At 38.6% G+C, this 21846-nt stretch overlaps 1 protein-coding gene across 2 annotated transcripts in view; it reads left to right on the top strand.

The window, feature by feature from the left end:
- Positions 1 to 21844, top strand: part of plekhg4b (pleckstrin homology domain containing, family G (with RhoGef domain) member 4B) — a 61527-nt gene extending 39683 nt beyond the window's left edge. The window contains exons 9-24 of one of the 2 annotated variants that reach the window (XM_061954015.2): positions 594 to 692; positions 1569 to 1711; positions 1781 to 1919; positions 1998 to 2120; positions 2223 to 2387; positions 2454 to 3292; positions 6481 to 6730; positions 8241 to 8330; positions 11143 to 11367; positions 14525 to 14695; positions 15350 to 15527; positions 15627 to 15743; positions 18127 to 18405; positions 18477 to 18703; positions 21281 to 21336; positions 21695 to 21844. In XM_061954015.2, the coding sequence (XP_061809999.1) occupies positions 594 to 692; positions 1569 to 1711; positions 1781 to 1919; positions 1998 to 2120; positions 2223 to 2387; positions 2454 to 3292; positions 6481 to 6730; positions 8241 to 8330; positions 11143 to 11367; positions 14525 to 14695; positions 15350 to 15527; positions 15627 to 15743; positions 18127 to 18405; positions 18477 to 18703; positions 21281 to 21325 (3090 nt within the window). In that variant the 3' untranslated portion in view covers positions 21326 to 21336; positions 21695 to 21844. The remainder of the gene's footprint in view (positions 1 to 593; positions 693 to 1568; positions 1712 to 1780; positions 1920 to 1997; positions 2121 to 2222; positions 2388 to 2453; positions 3293 to 6480; positions 6731 to 8240; positions 8331 to 11142; positions 11368 to 14524; positions 14696 to 15349; positions 15528 to 15626; positions 15744 to 18126; positions 18406 to 18476; positions 18704 to 21280; positions 21337 to 21694) is intronic. The other variant, XM_061954024.2, reaches the window with a different exon arrangement.
- The last annotated feature ends 2 nt before the right edge of the window (positions 21845 to 21846 follow it).

Here is a 21846-nt window from a genome sequence, read left to right as displayed (position 1 = left end):
TTTAAGCATAAAATAAAATAGAACAAACAACAAACAAACACACATTTTTACAATGGAAATCAGTGTGTACATCGTGCCGTCAACCGATTGCGAGCACTGCATGGAACTCTTAACTACAAAGATGATGGTCAAGTTGACTTAAGTCTTTGCATCTTACGGTTTCGTTATTTTATCCGTTGAGTGGATAATTTACAATAAAAGAAGGTATTGGTGTGTCGCTACAGCATTAGTCTGCCGCCAGCCACAACAGGAGCAGCTTTTGCTTGCACCTGCGCTGATTAGAGTAGTGGCAGCCAATCCAGAGGGCGCTTAAAGTCAGCTGACATGTCATCTTAAACAGTGTGATGTGTGATGTGAGTTACACATGAATTGTTATTGTGACATTCAGTGGACACATTTAGAACAGCAGTTTTTTTCATTAAATAATTGCAGCTTATTTTTATACTTAGCAAACTCATCTCGCAGGCTGGGTTAAACCTGTCCGCAAACAGTGTCAGGCCCGCAGGCAGTACGTTTGACACCCCTGCTTCAGAGTGACATTCAAACTAAAATAGTTCTTTTTTTCTTTCATTTTTTTCCCCAAACCTGTGCAGAAAATTGAACCATTTGCCAGCAGTTGTAGTGAAGCCATCTCTTCCCTCCAGGAGTCTATTGCCACGTTAAGCGACAGAGGCAACCTGAAAACATGTGAGGTAAGACACATGTTTATGGCACAGGTTTAAGATACTAAACTAAACATATTATATACTCCATCTGTATATGCCTTATGCTGCACTTTTTGTTTTAAAGGAGACTTATGAGTTTTGTCTTTTCTGACTTATAAACACTCTTAAAATGTTGGATGCTTGTGTTAAAAAAAGCCAAAGCGTCAAATCCTAAAGTCCATGCATTTGGGCGTGAGCTTGCACACAGTTTTAGATGCCTCTGATCGCGGGGTTTGCAGTCTGGTTTACGTTGTGATGTCACTGCGAGGTGGAAGCTCTTACAAACCCTGTTTACATATGAGTTGGGAAATTGTGTTAGATGTAAATATAAACGGAATACAATGATTTGCAAATCATTTTCAACCCATATTCAGTTGAATATGCTACAAAGACAACATATTTGATGTTCAAACTGATAAACATTTTTTTTTGCAAATAATCATTAACTTTAGAATTTGATGCCAGCAACACGTGACAAAGAAGTTGGGAAAGGTGGCAATAAATACTGATAAAGTTGAGGAATGCTCATCAAACACTTATTTGGAACATCCCACAGGTGAACAGGCAAATTGGGAACAGGTGGGTGCCATGATTGGGTATAAAAGTAGATTCCATGAAATGCTCAGTCATTCACAAACAAGGATGGGGCGAGGGTCACGACTTTGTGGTTACATTTGCAATCTGAACATCTTGCAGACTGACTCAAAAAACGGGTTATAAAAGTTACGCCAAATTTACACCAAGCATATCCAACACATATTATCAAGATCACAAGGAAGTGTTTAAAATGTAAATTAAAATCATCAAAGATCCCCTTTAAGCTGTAAAACTGAGATGAAAAGAGTTGTTTCTGGTTCCTCTCAGGAAGTGTCTCAGATGATGGAGCAGCAGAAGCATCTCATGAAGTGTGTCCTGGATGACACCCACCTAAATAGGTTACGTCTGGAAGGAGGCACAATCCTCGCCCGCATCAGGAAGGAAGAGGCTTGTGACAATGACAGCTACAGGTACTGCCGACGGAGAGGCCTCTGTTCCTGTGGATCCAACCAATTTATTAACTTTTCGCCTGTTTTCAGGGATGCTGTAGATATGTTAAATGCACTGTACAACCAACTGGATGAGGAGGTCCATGAGCTTGTGATCCTGTCCAACAAGTCTCAGAAGGACTTAGAAAGCCTGTTGGAGGTGCGCAGGTTTGAGGAGCAAACCCAACAGGTGAATCTTCTTCTCTTTCTTAAATGTGCCTTCCTCTTTACAATTATACTTGGGTAACCATTGATTGGATCTTGTCAGGTCAAACTGTGGTTCAATGTGGAGGGAGAGAAACATCTAACACCTTTAGAATCACTTACATTGTCTGTGAGCAAAATAAAAGACATGAAGAAGAGTTTGGAGCAATTTCTGGAGGAGTCAGTGGTAAATATCTGTCACTGGTTTACATAAAGATTATTTTTTCAAAATGTATATATAATAAATATAAGCGCAATCTAAACAATTGTCCGTATGTTGACTGATCAGCACCAGCAGAGACAGGCCCTACACATGGTAAACGAGTCTCCACAGTCCATTCCAGGCTCAGTTTTCTTGGAACTCAAGCAGCATATTGGCTCCATCCTGAGCAGAGCGGAGAAAAGGAAGTCACTCTTGGACATCCTGAGCACCCTTTATGAGTTCTATGACTCTGTAAGGACTCTGTTGTGTGAATAATCAATCAATAAATAGATATACTCTAAAATACTATGTCCATAGGTGAACCAGTGGATGGAGCACTGTCAGGACTACATCAGTCACCTGAACACCTCAGGAAAAGCACTTTCACCTGCTGTGGTCCAAACCCTGCAGGATTACTGCACGGAGGCCTCCAAATTCTCCATGGACAACTTCAGCACATTAAATGACACGGTGCTCTCCTTGGATAGTCCTCCACAACTGCAGCAGTGGAACATGGTGTGGCACAAGTGTCAGCAGACCAAGCACCAGTTAGAGGACGCGGTGGTCCGAGCCACGTCGTCAGACGCCATGGCCTCTGACCTGACAGATGCTGTTAAACCTACAGAGACCCAGAATAGTGCACCAGAAGAGAGTGGAAGTGTGCGTCTAACTGAAGGGTCTACTTGCTCCAGCAGGGCAGCTACACCACTGACCGTCGAGGATTCAAAACCTTTATCCAAAAGCCTTTCTGGTTCCATCTCCTCCTCCTCGTCACGCTTTACTTTCCCCCCTGACAGCACACTAAACGCATCCATGTTCGACGACACGGACAGCGACTGCACTATCGACTCCACCGTTTCATGCCACTCGGAGCCCATCTCGTCCCGAGTCCGCAAGCCGCCAATGAAGAAGATCATGAAGAAGACCATGAGTTACGAGCTGACGCAGAGAGATGGCGGTCACTCGGACGTCAGCCATGTGCATTGTTACACGGGCGTCTACATCAAGGGGCTGGAGGTGGCCAATAACGTGTCTGCGGAGAAGAAGCTGCAAAGACCCGATGTCATGAGCCCGATGTTAGTGCGTAGTCGTAGCATGTCCACACCTTCCAGGATACATAACCGACACATTGAAGGAGATGGAACGATACAGAGCAGGTAAGGGCTATAACCATTGCATCTATAGGCCTGTGGACATTAATTCTAAAGGCTTAGTGACCACATGCGTGGACAGCACCTTTTAGCTCTTATTTCCAAAATTGTGTACACTACTGAATTGGGGTCTTATGGCCGCTTATGTGGACACTTATACTGCCATCTGGTGGTGTCAGAAGAGTATAACATACAATGGAATTTGGGGGAAAAAAGTGTAAAAATAAGAATTAGCATGTCACTAAACATGAAGTACACGATTGTTACTTACGGACTAAGTACATCATATCAAAAGATGATTCTTAGTTTTTATTCTAATTGTGTCCAATGAGCCCAAATAGCAAAGAGAAATTAAAAAAAAACCATGTAAACAAACAGCTTGGGCTGAGGTCAAAATATGAATACATCATATTATGGAGGCTATATGCTCCAATGTGTGGGTGTAATAACATTGTTGATCATTATGTCATTAGTTTTCTAAATGGTCAAAAAGATCCCAAATGCAGACCTAACAATCCTAAGCATGTTCTCACTTACCTGGCAATACAGTTATATTGTAGTCCTGTGGGGGCAGTAATGCTCATATCAAGTGAGTCAAAAGTACCATTCACAGCAGGTTTTTTTCACTACAGCTTCATCTGCTGGAAACTTGTGGGTGACTCTCCCGTTTAATGCATGCTCAGTACTGTATGCATCTTAACCAGACCGAAAACGGAATGGGGTTTTATTTTCTTAATCAATGCACAGCCCTATAAAGTTCAAACATCAACAAACCCACCAAAAAAGAGTTGGTTGGTTGTTGTTTTTCAAACAACCATAAAAAGACCCTCTTTGCTTTAGGGTCTCTATTAAAGGTTTACGTTTACGTTTACTACGGCACGTGCAAACTTGGTTGCACACGCAAAGCTGATCTACTAAGGTCATGCACAGAGGATTGCATCTCTTAAATGAGCAAAATAGAGAGTGCAATCCATTTAGTGTGTCTGTCTTAATGAATATGCAGAATATATGCTGATTATCAGAATGCTCACTATACTAGGAATAGAAGGTGTGAATATAATCATTGAGCGCTCGCAGTGGGATTAATCAAAACTAAAACTGTTCAGCAGCCCCTGTTTTGCGTCTATACTAAGCACGATTAGAAATTACTGTATGTGCAAACTGGCACAATTACTGACAAATGGCTCTGAGAACAGAGGTGATTGTGCTGCAAAGACAGATCCTCCATCTTTGTGAGTGTCAACATATTTGGACTGTAAGAAATAAAAATATTAGACATTAAATCTATTCAGTAATACACGTTTGTAGTATTTTGTGGCTGCTGGATGACTTAAAGGAATGATGAAAACAAATTCAATTAATTTTCGTATTTTTGTAATGGCATTCATTGCAGAAGATATATTATCAATGCAGTGCATCACCTCTGTGAAAAAACTTTCTGCAACATGCATTTTCATCACAACACCTTCCAGAGCAGACCTTCGGTGTACTTACAATAGCTTCTATTGTCGAGATCACACTTCTATATCACCCAGAAAATGTTGTTCGTATTACAAACCCTGTTTCCATATGAGTTGGGAAATTGTGTTAAATGTAAATATAAACAGAATACAATGATTTGCAAATCATTTTCAACCCATATTCAATTGAATGCACTACAAAGACAAGCTATTTGATGTTCAAACACATAAACTTTTTTTTTTTTTTGCAAATAATTAACTTAGAATTTCATGGCTGCAACACATGCCAAAGTAGTTGGGAAAGGGCATGTTCACCACTGTGTTATATGGCCTTTCTTTTTAACAACACTCAGTAAACGTTTGGGAACTGAGGAGACACATTTTTTAAGCTTCTCAGGTGGAATTCTTTCCCATTCTTGCTTGATGTACAACTTAAGTTGTTCAACAGTCCGGGGGTCTCCGTTGAGGTATTTTAGGCTTCATAATGCACCACACATTTTCAATGGGAGACAGGTCTGGACTACAGGCAGGCCAGTCTAGTACCCGCACTCTTTTACTATGAAGCCACGTTGATGTAACATGTGGCTTGGCATTGTCTTGCTGAAATAAGCAGGGGCGTCCATGGTAACGTTGCTTGGATAGCAACTTATGTTGCTCCAAAACCTGTATGTACCTTTCAGCGTTAATGGCGCCTTCACAGATGTGTAAGTTGCCCAGGTCTTGGGCACTAATACACCCCCATTCCATCACAGATGCTGGCTTTTCAACTTTGCGCCTATAACAATCCGGATGGTTCTTTTCCTCTTTGGCCCGGAGGACACGACGTCCACAGTTTCCAAAAACAATTTGAAATGTGGACGCGTCAGACCACAGAACACTTTTCCACTTTGTATCAGTCCATCTTAGATGAGCTCAGGCCCAGCGAAGCCGACGGCATTTCTGGGTGTTGTTGATAAACGGTTTTCGCTTTGCATAGGAGAGTTTTAACTTGCACTGACAGATGTAGCGACCAACTGTAGTTACTGACAGTGGGTTTCTGAAGTGTTCCTGAGCCCATGTGGTGATATCCTTTACACACTGATGTCGCTTGTTGATGCAGTACAGCCTGAGGGATCGAAGGTCACAGGCTTGGCTGCCTACGTGCAGTGATTTCTCCAGATTCTCTGAACCCTTTGATGATATTACGGACCGTAGATGGTGAAATCCCTAAATTCCTTGCAATAGCGGGTTGAGAAAAGTTTTTCTTAATCTGTTCAACAATTTGCTCACGCATTTGTTGACAAAGTGGTGACCCTCGCCCCATCCTTGTTTGTGAATGTCTGAGCATTTCATGGAATCTACTTTTATACCCAATCATGGCACCCACCTGTTCCCAATTTGCCTGTTCACCTGTGGGATGTTCCAAATAAGTGTTTGATGAGCATTCCTCAACTTTATCAGTGTTTATTGCCACCTTTCCCAACTTCTTTGACATGTGTTGCTGGCATCAAATTCTAAAGTTAATGATTATTTGCAAAAAAAAAAAATGTTTATCAGTTTGAACATCAAATATGTTGTCTTTGTAGCATATTCAACTGAATATGGGTTGAAAATGATTTGCAAATCAATGTATTCAGTTTATATTTACATCTAGCACAATTTCCCAACTCCTATGGAAACAGGGTTTGTATATTTGGCACTCCTGATCTTAGTAGATGATGCCCTTCGTGTATTAAGCATTTAATTTTTCCCCAGTAAAGTGCAGCACATCATGGATGAGATGATCTCCACTGAGAGGGAGTACGTTCGCTCTCTCAGCTACGTTATTGAGCATTATTTTCCCGAGATGGAGCGCCTGGATCTGCCACAGGACCTGAGGGGCAAGCGCAGCATCATTTTCGGTAACATGGAGAAACTAGGGGATTTCCACACCCAGTACTTCCTCAAAGAACTGGAGGCGTGCGCCCACTCGCCACTGTCCATCAGCAGCTGTTTTCTCCGACATGTAAGTGTGCACGCATTCAAGGTGCCCTGAGGGTGCGCTCTGACAACATACTTTCAGCTTCCATCAACAGTCATGACCTCTAGACGTCTAGCTTTACAACAAAATACGATGTTTTCTGGGTCATGGTCTCATTATCGCTCCAGTGACGTTTAATACGGGAAAAGATAATCACATAGGTTGGCTACATACCTGGGAGGTATTTCAGGTGGAGATTCAACAAACTGAGTCAAAACATGAAGTCTGAGTTGATTTATCCTAAGTTGGGAAACTCTTGAGTGTCTGGTTCCAGAATAGCTGGTCTAAGTTAATTCAATCAATCCTTAGTATGTTGAGTCTGTGTTAAGAGCACTTTAAAAAGCCAGGACCAATGAAGCGCTGATTCTATGGTTCAAGTGTTAATGATAGAAAAGAAATACAGTAAAATAATACAGCACTTGGGTGAGAGATGATAACTGACAGAGTATTCATATAACATTTAATCACATTTTCTTAATAGCGCAGGGGTAAAAAAACAAAAAGTAGAGGAATGATCTTAGTTTAGTAAAATAAATACAAGGAAGCAGTTGGAAATACTATTATATCGTATTTGTTTTAATTATATACGACATGTATAGTCAATGCAAATGCTAAGTAAATATTGAGTCTATTTATTCCTAACCAGGCACTTTTTGTTAGACCAATTTGCTATTTGCTCAGGTTATTTTTCTTTTTGTAAGCAATATTTAAGATGATGAAATGCCACAAAATGTACTTTAATATTGCTTTAAATGTATTTTAAATTTGATTATGATTAAGACATATTGTACAGTATTAAATATATGAAATCAAACTAAAAAAATGTTTTTTTCTTTTTTGCTAACAAGATCATTTATTACCAGTTCACTTTATGTTAAAATAATTTGCTTTATTTAACTATGAATGCAAAAACTGAAGATTTGTTCAAGAAAACCTTCCAGCAAGCAGGTCAAGGTCACAGATTGCAGTAAATTACCATGGTAACTTACTCAGAGTATGACTTACCACTTTTTCGGGAACATAACACCCTAATTCTCCCTCATCTCAGGGTTTACCTACTTAGAGTTTTCACTCTACCTGCTTTCTGAAACGCCCCTCAGGAAAACTACTTTGTCCTCCCCTCTGATTGACAACAAATAGTCCATGGTGTTCCTTTTAGAACGGACACTTTCCTGCCTCACATAACAAAAAAAGGAATTTGGGATATGGCAAAATAAATTAAAAACAATCAAGAAATTACGCCAAAAACAGCACTACTAAGGAGTTATATGCATTCATTTAGCAATTAATTCACTACTCTGCATAAATTATAAATATTGAAAGCACCATCTCCTCGATATTGCCCTTATTTGTCACAATGCATGATGGCCACTGGTTATATTGCTCATTATAGTCAAACACTCTTATATGATATGCGTCACTTGCAATACAGGAGGGTATTCTGCAATGTCAGTGTACTTGCTAGAGTGGTCTAATTTTCTAATTGTGTGTGCAGGAGGATCAGTTTGGAATGTATGCCCTGTACAGCAAGAATAAGCCCCGGTCCGACACACTGCTCAGCAGCCATGGGAACGAATTCTTTAAGGTGCGTCTGGAAACTCTGGTTACTTACCTCGTGGGGTGAAAAGGTCAACACTGAAGCACAATTGTGTGTTAGTAAAAGGAAGTGAAAGAGGCCTTGTAACATACAGTGCAACTGCAATGTGTCAAGTGAAAAGATAAGCCTGTGTGAAAAATGTACCTCAAAGCATTTCAGCAGTTTTCATTTAACATACCGTATTTGTGCAAAATCTTTCATGTTATTAATACAATAGATCAAGTACCACTTCAGAAAACACTTGTTGTACCACCATATATGGTATATTTACTGATATTTTGGTTGCACTTTTGGTACATTTTGTACATTAAAAATACTAAATCCAATGTAGGTCAATATACATTATACAAAGCTATCTGAATAAAACAGCCACATCTTCGCTTTGGTGTTTAAGGTGACAAAGTAAAATACAGTAGTGTAATATCTAATACAGTGGTACCTCGCTTTCGTTTGGTTTCCAACAAGAATTTAAACCCCAATTTTTGTTAAAAATTTGCTCCAGTTTTGTATACCGTATGTTACGGCCAAACATTACATGTGACAAACTTATCTGTTTGCCTGTGTCATTCTGTGAAATTGAGTGCCCAAACAAATAATCCCACCATCTGTGCTTGCAAAATAAGCCACCATGGGGCCAAAGAAAGTTGCACGTTGCAGCACTTTGATAAAGAAGTTGAGAACCACTATTAAATTTAAGAAATAACACATAGCAATGTACAAAGATGGCGTCTGTGTGGCTCTCCCCTCTTGTCTTCCCTCACCACTTTAACAACAAAAACTCAATGATATAGGTAAAAGTGGCAAATAGGAATGTAACCATATGAACATTTTATAGTGACCAAAATGACCAAGGTTATCATTATTATCGGGGTATTGTTGAATGTGCTCAAACAGTGCTTATACACACACTGAAATCTTTTGACCAAGTTACTTATTTTTTTAAATAATAAAAAAAACGATAGACAGTGTTTCTTATGTTTCACTGATAGTATTTTCATACTTGCCAACCCTCCCGGATTTTCCGGGAGACTCCCGAAATTCAGCGCCTCTCCTGAAAACCTCCCGGGACAAATTTTCTCCCGAAAATCTCCCGAAATTCAGGCGGACTCAGGTCCTCCTCAATATAAAAAAGCGTACCTGCCCAATCACGTTATAACTATATGATGGAGGGCGAGTTCTTGGTTTCTTATGTGGGTTTATTGTTAGGCAGTTTCATTAACGTCCTCCCAGCGTGGCAACAACACACAACAGCAGTCACTTTTTTGTATACCGTAAAGCAGTTCGTCTGCCGTAAACAGCAATGTTGTGACACACTTAAACAGGACAATACTGCCATCTAGTGCATTTGATGAAAGCACTTTTGTGCGTGCCACACAGCAATGCACCATCAGAGAGGGTGTTCAGCATGGTTCGAAAAATAGTGACAGAGAATAGAACAAGGATGGACAATTCAACCCTTAACTCAACAATGAGTAGATGAGTGTTATGTGTGTGTATATGTGTAAATAAATGAATATATATATATATATATATATATATATATATATATATATATATATATATATATATATAGCTAGAATTCACTGAACGTCAAGTATTTCTTATATATATATATATATATGAAATACTTGACTTGGTGAATTCTAGCTGTAAATATACTCCTCCCCTTTTAGCCACACCCCCAACCACGCCCCCATCCCACCCCGACCCCGCCCACCCCCACACCCCTCCCCCCACCTCCCGAAATCGGAGGTCTCAAGGTTGGCAAGTATGAGTATTTTATTTGATCTGTTTTAATCGTTACGCTTTTATTTTTTAAATATTGGTTTGCACTGTAGCACTCAAAGATTTATTGAAATGAAAAGTGCGCAACAAATCAAATCTATAATTATTATTTATTAATTCTAGTGGGCGGTGTCAGGTCCTACTCTGTTAAGCGGTCCTTGAATGCACCGTAAAAAAAATTATTGTATAGATCGATTACTCTGTTCTAAGAGAGCACAGCTTGTAGATTCAATGTGCTCAACTGAATATCTTAGTTGTTCAGACAGTAATGTGTTTATATAAGTTCAGAATGGTGTATGTCGTTTCATAATGGGGAAAATGTTCATGTCTCTTGTTTTGATGTTGGTATTTAATCTAGCGATCTTGCGCCAGTCAGTCCGTGAGTTCATCACAGTGCAGTTATCATCACTGTTTTTTGATAATTTTTTATCCAAAATGGTAATACTAACTGTCGAGAGTTTTACCCCGGTTATCATTAATACCTTTTATCGTTACATCCCTAGTGGCCAGGTAAGTTTATTTATAGAACACAGTTTGTACACAAGGCAATTCAAAGTGCTTTACAGATGCATACAATTTGAAAAAGGTGAATAAAATCGTAAGTAAAAATAAATTCATGAAAGATGTTTAACATAATTGGTCTTATTTATTTATCGTTTACATGCATGCATTATTTTCTGTATGTAAAACTATCATAGTTCGATATAAAATGTTTATTTTTGGATGTCTAGAATGGATTATTTGGTTTTACATAATTTATTATTGCTACGGTTTTGTACAATTCGGTTTTCAACTCACCTTACTGACAAAAAAAACAGATACTACTATAATATATGATATTAAGAAGATATTAAATTTTTATTTTTACAACATATACGGCCAATAAAAAGACAAATGGGACACACTTTGACAAACCCCGTATTGGAGAGATTTCCTAAGAAAAAAAAGATATGAAATCTGTATGAACAATATGTGATATTGTGAATAATGACATTACATTCCTCCCTCATTCCAGAATAAACAGCTGGATTTGGGGGACAAGATGGACCTGGCGTCCTACCTGCTGAAACCCATCCAGAGGATGAGTAAATATGCTCTACTGCTGAAGGACCTCATTAAGGAGTGCAGCCACTCCCAGACGCAGGAACTGAGTGACCTCCGCACTGCTGAGGAGATGGTCAAGTTCCAGCTTCGCCACGGCAACGACCTGCTGGCTATGGACGCCATCCAGGGCTGTGACGTAAGTAACAGCAGGGCTCGAATTTAACCATGGCAACCGCAGCATTTGCCGCAACCGCCCTTGTCACTTGCCGTAATGACCTAAGAAATTGACCAGCATTTACGGCAAGAACATGCCGTGACCGCCAGCGATAAAAATGTAAACACTGTTTACATTTTTAATTACCGAAAAACCGTCATTTATTAATGCATTTTAGGCAACTGCTTAGTTCCTGAATACTGAAGCGCCGCAGTGTCTGCGCACTCTGCTCAGGAAACATGGCAGCAACTTCATGGACTTAGGCTTCTACTTCCGTGGGGTCTCGGTGTGCGATTAAGAGCGCAATGCTGTTGGAGGAGAACAATTTTTGACGTTACAGTTTCATTTTGAACGTTCAGCTGACATCCTTCCATCAGCTGCTGGGACTGACAGTTAGCATGCAGCAGACGATGTGTCGGGAACGTTGCCACAACTTGTTTATAAAGTCTGAAGTTTGTTGACTGGGATGCTCACTCGTCCTTTAATTTAACTGCTAACTTTGTTTGTGTTCCAATAACATCAATACTAGCTAAAATGTTTTGTCATTTCATCGAATTGATCGTTAGCTGAGTTGTCGGTGAGGCACAAAGATTTTGTGTTAGATGTAAGAGGTATCACTCTTCTTTATTTTTGTTGGCCAAACTGTTGCACTGAAGTATTTCTGCTCAAACTCTCAATGGATCTGTCCTGATACAGCATGTACATGTACACACATTAGTACATGTAAATGTTCATAACTTAAAAAAATACTTCTCTCTATGAAAATGTAAAATTAAAGATAAAGGTATCATAATAAAACATCTGACAAGCTGATACTACTAATGAACAAAAACACAAATATTTGTCTTTAAATACTGTATATATATCCAGAATATAGAGCATTTATATTAGATATTAAAAATGACATGATGGCGTCGCTGTTGTGTTTACTGAGAGAGGTGACGGCTCAGACACCAGGGGGCAGTATATACAATAATTTATTATATATAATAAATATATATAATAATAAACAATACAACTAAACTATAGAAATAGTGTGTGACTAAAATACAAGAGTGTGTGTGTTGTAAGACTATGTGTGTAGATATCTGAAGTGTGTTACCAAGTGTTGATGAGAAAAAGGGCAGACAAGTCCAAAGAGGGCAAGGCAAAAGGGGTCCAAGATCAGCGAGGGGTCCGTGGGGCAGAGAGAGACGTCAGAGTCCAGAGGGAGATCCAGGGAAAAGTGAGATGCACAGCTCACTTTCCAGGTGACGAAGGGTACTGCGGGGACACGGGAGAAGACAAGGGACAAATCAAGGCACGGAGAGGAAACACGAATAGAGAGCATGAAGCTTGTTGCTTACGGTACACCATGAGAAAAACTAAGTTCCCGCGCCGATCCTAGGGTCCACTGGTCTTTTAACCAGCTCGCCCACATCAGTTTCAGGTGTGATGATTGCCGGTGATTGATTGCAGCTGGTGGCTGCTGCAGGACGGGGACGCGCGCGGGGCGTCCCTGGATGTGCGCACCCGTGGGCGTGTCCCGAGGTGCGCACAGACGGATGAGCGGCGTTGGCAGGAGCCTGAGCCGTAACAGTCGCATTCACACCCCAACACTGTTTTACCAAACATAATGAATAATCATGATTAATAATCATGATTTCAATATTGATAAAAATAATCGTCATTATTATTTTGCCCATAACCATGCAGTCTTATGTGTCAGACTTGACCTCAGATATGAACACTATGTGGACAAAAAGTGCAGTTACGTCTTATGTCCATAAGATGGCAACAGGTGAATTTTTCACATTTATTTTTATTTATTTATAGTATTATTTTTGTTTCTACCATATTACTTTGTTTATAATGCTTGTGTTGCTTTCATATGCACATTCAACTTTTGTACTTGAGGTACGTATATACATTTTGAATGTGTTTGTGTTTTAAAACAAAATAAAACTTGGTTGAAGGATTTTAGTATAAGTAGTTTTTTAAAATTTTGAACACATTTAGAATTACTGCGATAATAATTATAACCGTGATAAGAAATGTTCATACCGTGACATCCCCATAATGGACTATTGTAACGTAATTGTTTTGTCGAATAAATTGATAAAAAACACCCCAACATGACATTTTCAACTGTTTAAGACATCGCATAATTCAGGTTAATCGGTATAAACAACATGGGCGCAGCCAATTTGGAAGCGTGTGTCAAAGGTTACCTGACAACAAGAACAGCCGAGTTGTTCTGAGATTTTCCCAGCGATACACATCAGGGTCTGAAGGTGTTAACTGAATTTAGGTCAGGCACATTCCCCCTAGACCAGCCAGGTAGGCCGGCGTAAGGGGACACTATGGCCATTTTTTTTCAGATAAATATATAGCTATGGAGCCCCTGCCTCAAAAGAAAATAATTTTTGCCTTTGTGCCCTTCCAACTTGCCTTGGTGCCCTAAAATATGAGCCCTCCTTTAAGGCAACACTTGCCTTGACCTTAAAAAGCAAAAATTTGAGGCCTGTTATAGCCATGATTGACAGTTTGATGCACAAAAGACATATGGTTTTGTCAGAGACCAGTAAAATTCAATTATATGGACAAAGGTCTTAAATCAGTCATCGGTGGACAACAACTTTAAGACGTGTTGAAGATTTTTATGCTTTCAGTTTGGGGTAAACCACCATGACTGTGCCAAGATCTGAGCCAGGCCCAAAAAAGGGGGGACCATCTCTAAAAGTTAATAAATTTTCACTTTTAGTAGACGGCATGGCTCGGTTGGCAGAGCGGCTATGCAACCAACTTGAGGGTTCCGGGTTTGATCCCCGCTTCCGTCATCCTCGTCCCTGCCGTCGTGTCCTTGGGCTAGACACCCTACCCAACTGCTCCCAGTGCCATCTACACTGGTTTAAATGTAGCTTAAAGGTGTACATAATGGCTTTCACTATGTAAAGCGCTTTGTGTCTCTAGAGAACGCGCTATGTAAATATAACTCACGAGTGGGTGTATTACCCAAGTGTCCCAATACTTTTGTCCATATAGAAATTATTTTTGTACTGGATGTCATCTTGTTGTGCATGCACTAGTGAGGTCAGTGTCCCAGCAGCGCTTCCATTGTTGTGAGTGACGTACGTGAACTGGAGTGTTTCCTGTCTAGGTGAACCTAAAGGAACAGGGTCAACTCCGCTGCCAGGATGAGTTCATCGTCTGGTGCGGACGCAGGAAGTACCTCCGCCACGTCTTCTTGTTTGAAGACCTCATCCTATTCAGCAAGACCAAAAAGATCGAAGGAGGATATGACATTTACATCTACAAGCAATCCTACAAAGTAAGTAGTCCATTTTCTGGAGCTTTGCATGTACCTAGGGATGAGTACCTTTCACTTTTGAATTGATATGGTACCAATTCACTGTACCTGGGAATTGATAACAGTACAAATTACAGGTGCTTTTGTGTGTCTTCAAATGTGTTAATAAATTGTTTAATCATAACATGTCTGTTTTTTTATTTAACGTTTGACACTGAGCTGATAACTGCGCTTTACAGTTATATTTTCTTTTTTTACTTCTGTGTCTAATTTGCAAGTACTGTATTGTATAGTAGACTTTGCATGCAGTTGCAATTCTAAGACGCTAGATGACAGTAGTGTATCGACTACGTTGTATTGCCGTAGCCAGAAGTAGTCTTTGAATGTGCGATTCTTTTCTTTTGTTGAACCCTACAAAGTGTTTATACTCTAATTACTCCTAAGTATTGTACTTATTACACACCAGCTGTTTGAAGTTTGTAGTTGTTATTGCCAAATTTAGAGTGGAAATCACCTCGTAAAATTGCTAATGCTAATGAGTAGCATAAATATGTCAAATATGTCTTGATGCATTTAAGCATCAAGCATGCCCATTTTGAACAATTGAGCCTTACTGCACCTTTGTTTTGTTTTGTTGTCATGGAAATAGTAAAATGTATTTTTTTTGTTATTTAGACTGCAGAGATCGGTATGACTGAAAATGTTGGTGACAGCGGACTGCGCTTTGAGATCTGGTTCCGGCGGAGGAAGTCCCAGGACACGTTCATCCTGCAAGCCGGCTCTGTGGAGGCGAAAGCTGTGTGGACATCCATCATAGGGAAGATCCTGTGGAGACAGGCGCTCAGGAACAGAGGTGTGTTTCCTTAGCAACAATCCAGGAATTGCATGCAAGTTTTAAACATGTCCTCAGAGTACAGTGCGTCTTTAAAGGATATTATCACATGTTTTGCAGAGTTGCGCATGCAGGAGATGGTGTCCATGGGCATTGGAAGCAAGCCTTTCATGGACATCAAACCCAGCGATGCAGCCATCAATGACAGAGCTATCGACTATATCATGAAGGGGTCTGGTGAGAGTTTCCTATTTTCCTCCCCCATCATTTCCTTTTGCATTTGATTGGAATTAAAAACAATTGTGTAAAGGCAACACTTTTGATACAGACCTTGTATTACTCTGCAAAAACTGAAATCCAAGCAATATTAAATAACTGGAGAACTTGTTCTCTTAGTTAGTCAACAATAAACAAATACTGTATAACAATGTACCACAACGAGATTTAAAATAAAATAAAGACAAGTAAAAAATGTTCAATCTGATACTTATACTACCCTTGGTATTGACATTGAAGATATTCGGTCTGATCTGCCCACCCCACTTTAACTTAGCCAGAACTAGCGTCCTCTGCAGTGAACATTTGTTTTTGGTCTATTTCTTTTGTCAGAGACACACATTTTGAGAATAAATCGCCCTGTTATGCAAAACACAAATGTCCCTGCAGAGGACACTGGTTCTCAGGAGGATGTGTGTTGCTGCAACTCTCCAGGTCACGTGTGTGGGTGTGCATGTGTGGGTGAGCGGGTGCATGCGTGTGTGCTAGGAAGAAAAGTATTTTTTCTAGGAAGATAAAGACTATAATACAAATGACCTGATCCACTGAAGGTTTGCGTGTACTAAAACACGTGCAAACTCGATAGCACACGCAAAGATGATCTACTAAAATTGTGCGCAGAGGATTGTGTCTCTTAAATTAACAAAATAGAGAACACAATCCATTTAGCGTGTCTGTCTTTATGAATATACGGATTATGTAACTCCCTCCAAACAGCACAGACACAATGGCTTTCTTGAATTTATGTATTTGAAGGCTTCCTTTCCCTTCAAATTCACCTTGAAAACTCGTTGGCCTGCATGCTTCTTTTAGGAGGAAATTGTGATCTTCAGGCTCTTATAGCCCAAACGCTTAGAGTCCTTGTGACACTTTTTAGTCTTTGTGACAGTCAGTCTCTTTCTTTCTGCCTTCACATTGCATCAAAAATGTTTACTCATACCCAGAAGTAGCTTCCTTACATCAGATGACAGACCAAACGAGACACTTCAAAATAAAAGTATGCCCAACTTAACAAAAACGCATGAAATTACAATTTTAACCATAGTAACTTAAATATAGCCTTCTTATGAACTTTTATGCATTTTGATTTGAATTCCCTTTTATGAACTTAACTTATTATTCTGTTTTTAGAGAAATGAAACAAATTATAACAATTATTTGTAGCAACAGTTACAGATTATATGATGATTATTAGAGCGCCTACAATACTGGAAGGAGGAGACGCAAGTATAATCATTTAGCGCTTGCAATGTGATTTATTAAGACTGAAACTACTTTGTGTCTATGTTAAGCATGTTTGAAATGCACGTACAAACTGCCACAGTCTTGTAGTTAGAGTGTCCGCCCTGAGACTGGAAGGTTGTGAGTTCAATTACCAGCCGAGTCATACCAAAGACTATAAAAAAAAATGGGACCCATTGCCTCCCTTCTTGGCACTCAGCATCAAGGGTTGGAATTGGGGGTTAAATCACCAAATGATTCCTGAGCGCGGCGCACACTGCTGCTCACTGCTCCCCTCACCTCCCAGGGGGTGAACATGGGGATGGGTCAAATGCAGAGGACACATTCACCATGAATTGATTTACGTGGACCCCGACTTAAACAAGTTGAAAAACTTATTCGGGTGTTACCATTTAGTGGTCAATTGTACGGAATATGTACTGTACTGTGCAATCTACTAATAAAAGTCTCAATCAATCAATCAAACCACGCCTAGTGTGTGTGCGACGATCATTGGGACTTTAAAGTTACACACAAATTGATGTGAGAAAAGAGAGGATAGCGCTGCAAGACAGGTGATAATCTTCGATAATCAATGTTTTTTTGTACTGTATGTACAAGGTACTGTAATTTTTTTATACATCGTGCATATCAGAGATCACACCAGCCTCTCCCATAGCCCACCTTCGGCGTGCTAAAACTAGATTCTGTTGTCTAGATGGCACTTCTACATTATATGGCGCAGAAAAGGTGTCATGTGCTGCATATTCCACAACATAACAAAACAACACAGGTTGGAGCATAAAAGTGAGTGTCTCCTTGGGCACAGCTGGTGGTACTGTACATGCAAAATCCTCATTTAAATAGAGCGGTCTGCACAACTCTTGTTATAAATTGTACAGTCTTACCACAACACGCCCACTCAGTACACACAATTTTATAGTTTGCACACGCTGTTTCACACTTGTTATTTGGATATTAGTCGATATTATGATACCTCATTTTTGCACATAGCTTTATATGTGCTATTTAAGTGTATTCTTCTTCTGAAAAATCTAAAAAAAAAATGTTAATTTGAAGGCTTGTCACTCCTCACACTTTTGTCTCTGTGTGTGGACTACAGAGTGCAGGACGAGAGCATCCATCGCCGTGCCCTCTTATGAATACTCGGCTTCCATCAAGAGACCTCACTCCACCATCTCCAACAGCAGCACCTCCTCCTCCAGCAGCCAGTCGTCCTCCTCCCTGCTGGGGTCGCTCAACCTCCACCTGTACTCGTCCCCCTCTCACCCACATGCTCACCTTTATCCGCTGGTCGCCGTCCCCTCCTTCGCCCAGTGGCCTTACGACTGTATCGAGGAAGACGAGCTGGAGCAAGACTCCAGTGGCCAGCCCTCCATGAGTAAGTGAGCACACTAACTACGACACAATAATAAAAACTTTCTTTTTTGACATGTTGTCATTGCACGCCAGTAACGGAGAGTTCGGAGACGTCGTCGCAGTGCACCTCCAACGACAGCGTGACCGGCCTCAGCACCCTCACCTTACCCGGCCCCCCCGACATGGACTCATTCAACAACAATGAGGATGAATCCCCCTCCTTCCTGTGCTCCTCCACTCCTCCGTCTACAATGGAGTCCTCCTCCATCTTCCCCAAAAGTGAAGAACTCCAACAGCAGGGCAACAAGTTCATCACAGCAGTGAGTCTTTAAGCTCATACTAATTATTTTGTCACACATGCTCTTATTTTGACATGCGCTGCAATTATCCGTTTTTTTTTTTTAACTACATACATAGTATCAGTCCGATACTAGCCAAATTCACTTGTATCAGATTGAAATCAGTAGCTATAATGTTGCATTATATTTATGAGATCAATATATTTACTGTTAATCTGAGTCAGGATGTCACATTTTTACTAATATATAGTTTGTTTGTTTTTAAATTAATAGTTAAAAAAGGTAATAAAATATGGAAATTGATCATACATTTAAATAAATAATTAAGATTTTTTTTTTAGATATATAATTATTTTCATTGTATTGGACAATTTAATTTGTTATTTTAAAAACCTGATATGCTCTATATTTATTTGAATTTGGCACCAAAAAAAGCATACCTAAAATCTCTGCCTATCTAATGAAATTAAAGATTTTATTATGTTGCAGTATTATACAAGCCATTTCAATTTTATTTTGCTAATAAATAAAAGGATTATAAATTAAAAAATCACAATCCATTACTTAAAAAAAAAAAAAGGTTAAAAAAATGTCTTAAAAATGTATTTGTATTTTGCTAACACATTAAAGAACTTAAATAAATATGAGGACAATGAATAAAGAATCACAAGCCATTACTTTAAAAAAATAAAAAAAATAAAAAAGTATTATAGAAATTGGTCATGAAAAATATGCATTTTTCATTAAAGAAATAATTTATATATATATATATATATATATATATATATATATGTATGTATATATGTATATATATATATATATATATATATATATATATATATATATATATATATATATATATATACTTGATTAATTCACATTGTATTTGACAATTTAATTAAGTACTTGGCAATCTATTAAAATGTTCATATTTTCATAAATTAATGGATACTTTATATTTTTCTGTTTAATTTGTTTCATATGTATTTAAATGTGGCACCAAGTAAATCTTAATTTATTAGCTAGGCCTATTTTTTTTTTTTTTTTATGTAATTATTTTATACTGTATTTCACCATTTAATTATTTGACAATCAAATAAAGTACTTCACATTTTCGTGAATTAATGTACACTTTTTTGTTTTTCTGTTTGATTTGCTTTATATTTATTTCAATTTGACACCAGAAAAATCCCCCTTGAAAACCATGTCTATTTATTGAAATTCAATATGTTATTTTGTTGGAGTATATTACAAGCCATTTCAATTGTATTTTGCTAATAAATAATAACAACCTGATCACTGCTTTTCAATGCACTCATGAAGCAAAATGCCAATAAATTAGTTTTTAAAAAGACAAAAAAAGACATTTGTCATGACATAAAAAACTAACAATATGTATGTATGGATTTCTTTATAGTTCAATATATTTATTTCTTATTGTATTTCACCATTTAAATATTTGACAAACTACAGTAATTAAGTAGTTCACATTTTAATGAATTTTATTCAATACTTATTTTTTTCTGTTTAATTTTGGCACAAAAAATGTTCCTTAAAGTGCCTTAATATTTATTTTAAAATTGAAGCTGTCACCTCGGAATTTATCCCATTTTTCTTTCATACTACTACCTATACTTCATATTTTTCAGACTATAAGTCGCAGTTTTTTTCATAGTTTGGCCGGGGGTGCGACTTATACTCAGGAGCGACTTATGTGTGAAATTATTAACACATTACCGTAAAATATCAAATAATATTATTTAGCTCATTCTCATAAGAGACTAGACGTATAAGATTTCATTGGATTTAGCGATTAGGAGTGACAGATTGTTTGGTAAACGTATAGCATGTTCTATATGTTATAGTTATTTGAATGACTCTTACCATAATATGTTACGTTAACATACCAGGCACGTTCTCAGTTGGTTATTTATGCCTCATATAACGTACACTTATTCAGCCTGTTGTTCAATATTCTTTATTTATTTTAAATTGCCTTTCAAATGTCTATTCTTGGTGTTGGGTTTTATCAAATAAATTTCCCCAAAAATGCGACTTATACTCCAGTGCGACGTATACCGTATTTTTCGGAGTATAAGTCGCACCGGAGTATAAGCCGCACCTGCCGAAAATGCATGATAAAGAAGGAAAAAAACATATATAAGTCGCACTGGAGCCCGGCCAAACTATGAAAAAAACTGCGACTTATAGTCCGAAAAATACGGTATATGTTTTTTTCTTTCTTTATTATGCATTTTCGGCCGGTGCGACTTATACTCCGGAGCGACTTATACTCCGAAAAATACGGTATAAACAATTGTAAAAAAAAAAGTATAATAATAATGTTTGTATCATTTATTTTCACCATTATATTGAATTGATAACAAGATGATCCGCGCTTGTCACTTCCTTTTTTGGCTTATTGGCTGGGAAAGCTCACATGGTTCTTCTGCCTTATATGACCTGCATTTCTTCTCGCGTCAAAGTTACCAAATCTGGTTTTGCCCTATCAAGTATGTTAAGGAAGAGTAATAGAGTGGAATAACAATCATCCAGAGGTCTTGATCTAAATAGTAGTTTTGTTGTTGTTTTTACCAGAGCAAGACCTCTCACATAGCCGTAGGTCTTTCTACAGTGGTGTGACAGTTAGCTCAGTAAGTAGCCATCAGTGTCACCATCGAGAACAACATTTTTAACCACACGTGGCCTCATTACTAATACGTGTTGTTTCTGCTGCATGGTGGTGATACCTCGATGCTTCTGCTTTTTATGTCTTGATGCATTTCGAAATAATTCTGTGTGTGTGCGCCTGCGTGCATGCGCGTGTGTGTGTGCGTGTGTGAATATGAGCACCATGCATGCTCCTGCACAGTGTTTCTTTTCAAATGCCCTCAAGGATTTGCTTGTTTTTTGGTTTTGTTTGTTCAGCCATGATAATTCATAAATGGACATTTGCATGCATTTGCACTCAAGTCAGATAGTATCTCTCTAATGTTTGATTTCTCTTTTTAGCTGTGAATTTCTCAACTTGACCTGTGACATCGGAGCACTAAAGACTCAAAATGGAAAAAGAAATGGACATGATTGTAAAAAAAACATGATGGTACTCATGTGGTTTCCTTCATAAAATAACTATAGGTATGAGTCTGTGTCTATATTGTAGA

Source organism: Nerophis lumbriciformis, linkage group LG04, assembly GCF_033978685.3.
Source record: "Nerophis lumbriciformis linkage group LG04, RoL_Nlum_v2.1, whole genome shotgun sequence".
In the NCBI taxonomy this organism is placed as follows: Eukaryota; Metazoa; Chordata; class Actinopteri; order Syngnathiformes; family Syngnathidae; genus Nerophis; species Nerophis lumbriciformis.
The sequence above is the reverse complement of the archived record's forward strand: the minus strand, read 5'-3'. Positions and strand labels throughout refer to the sequence as shown.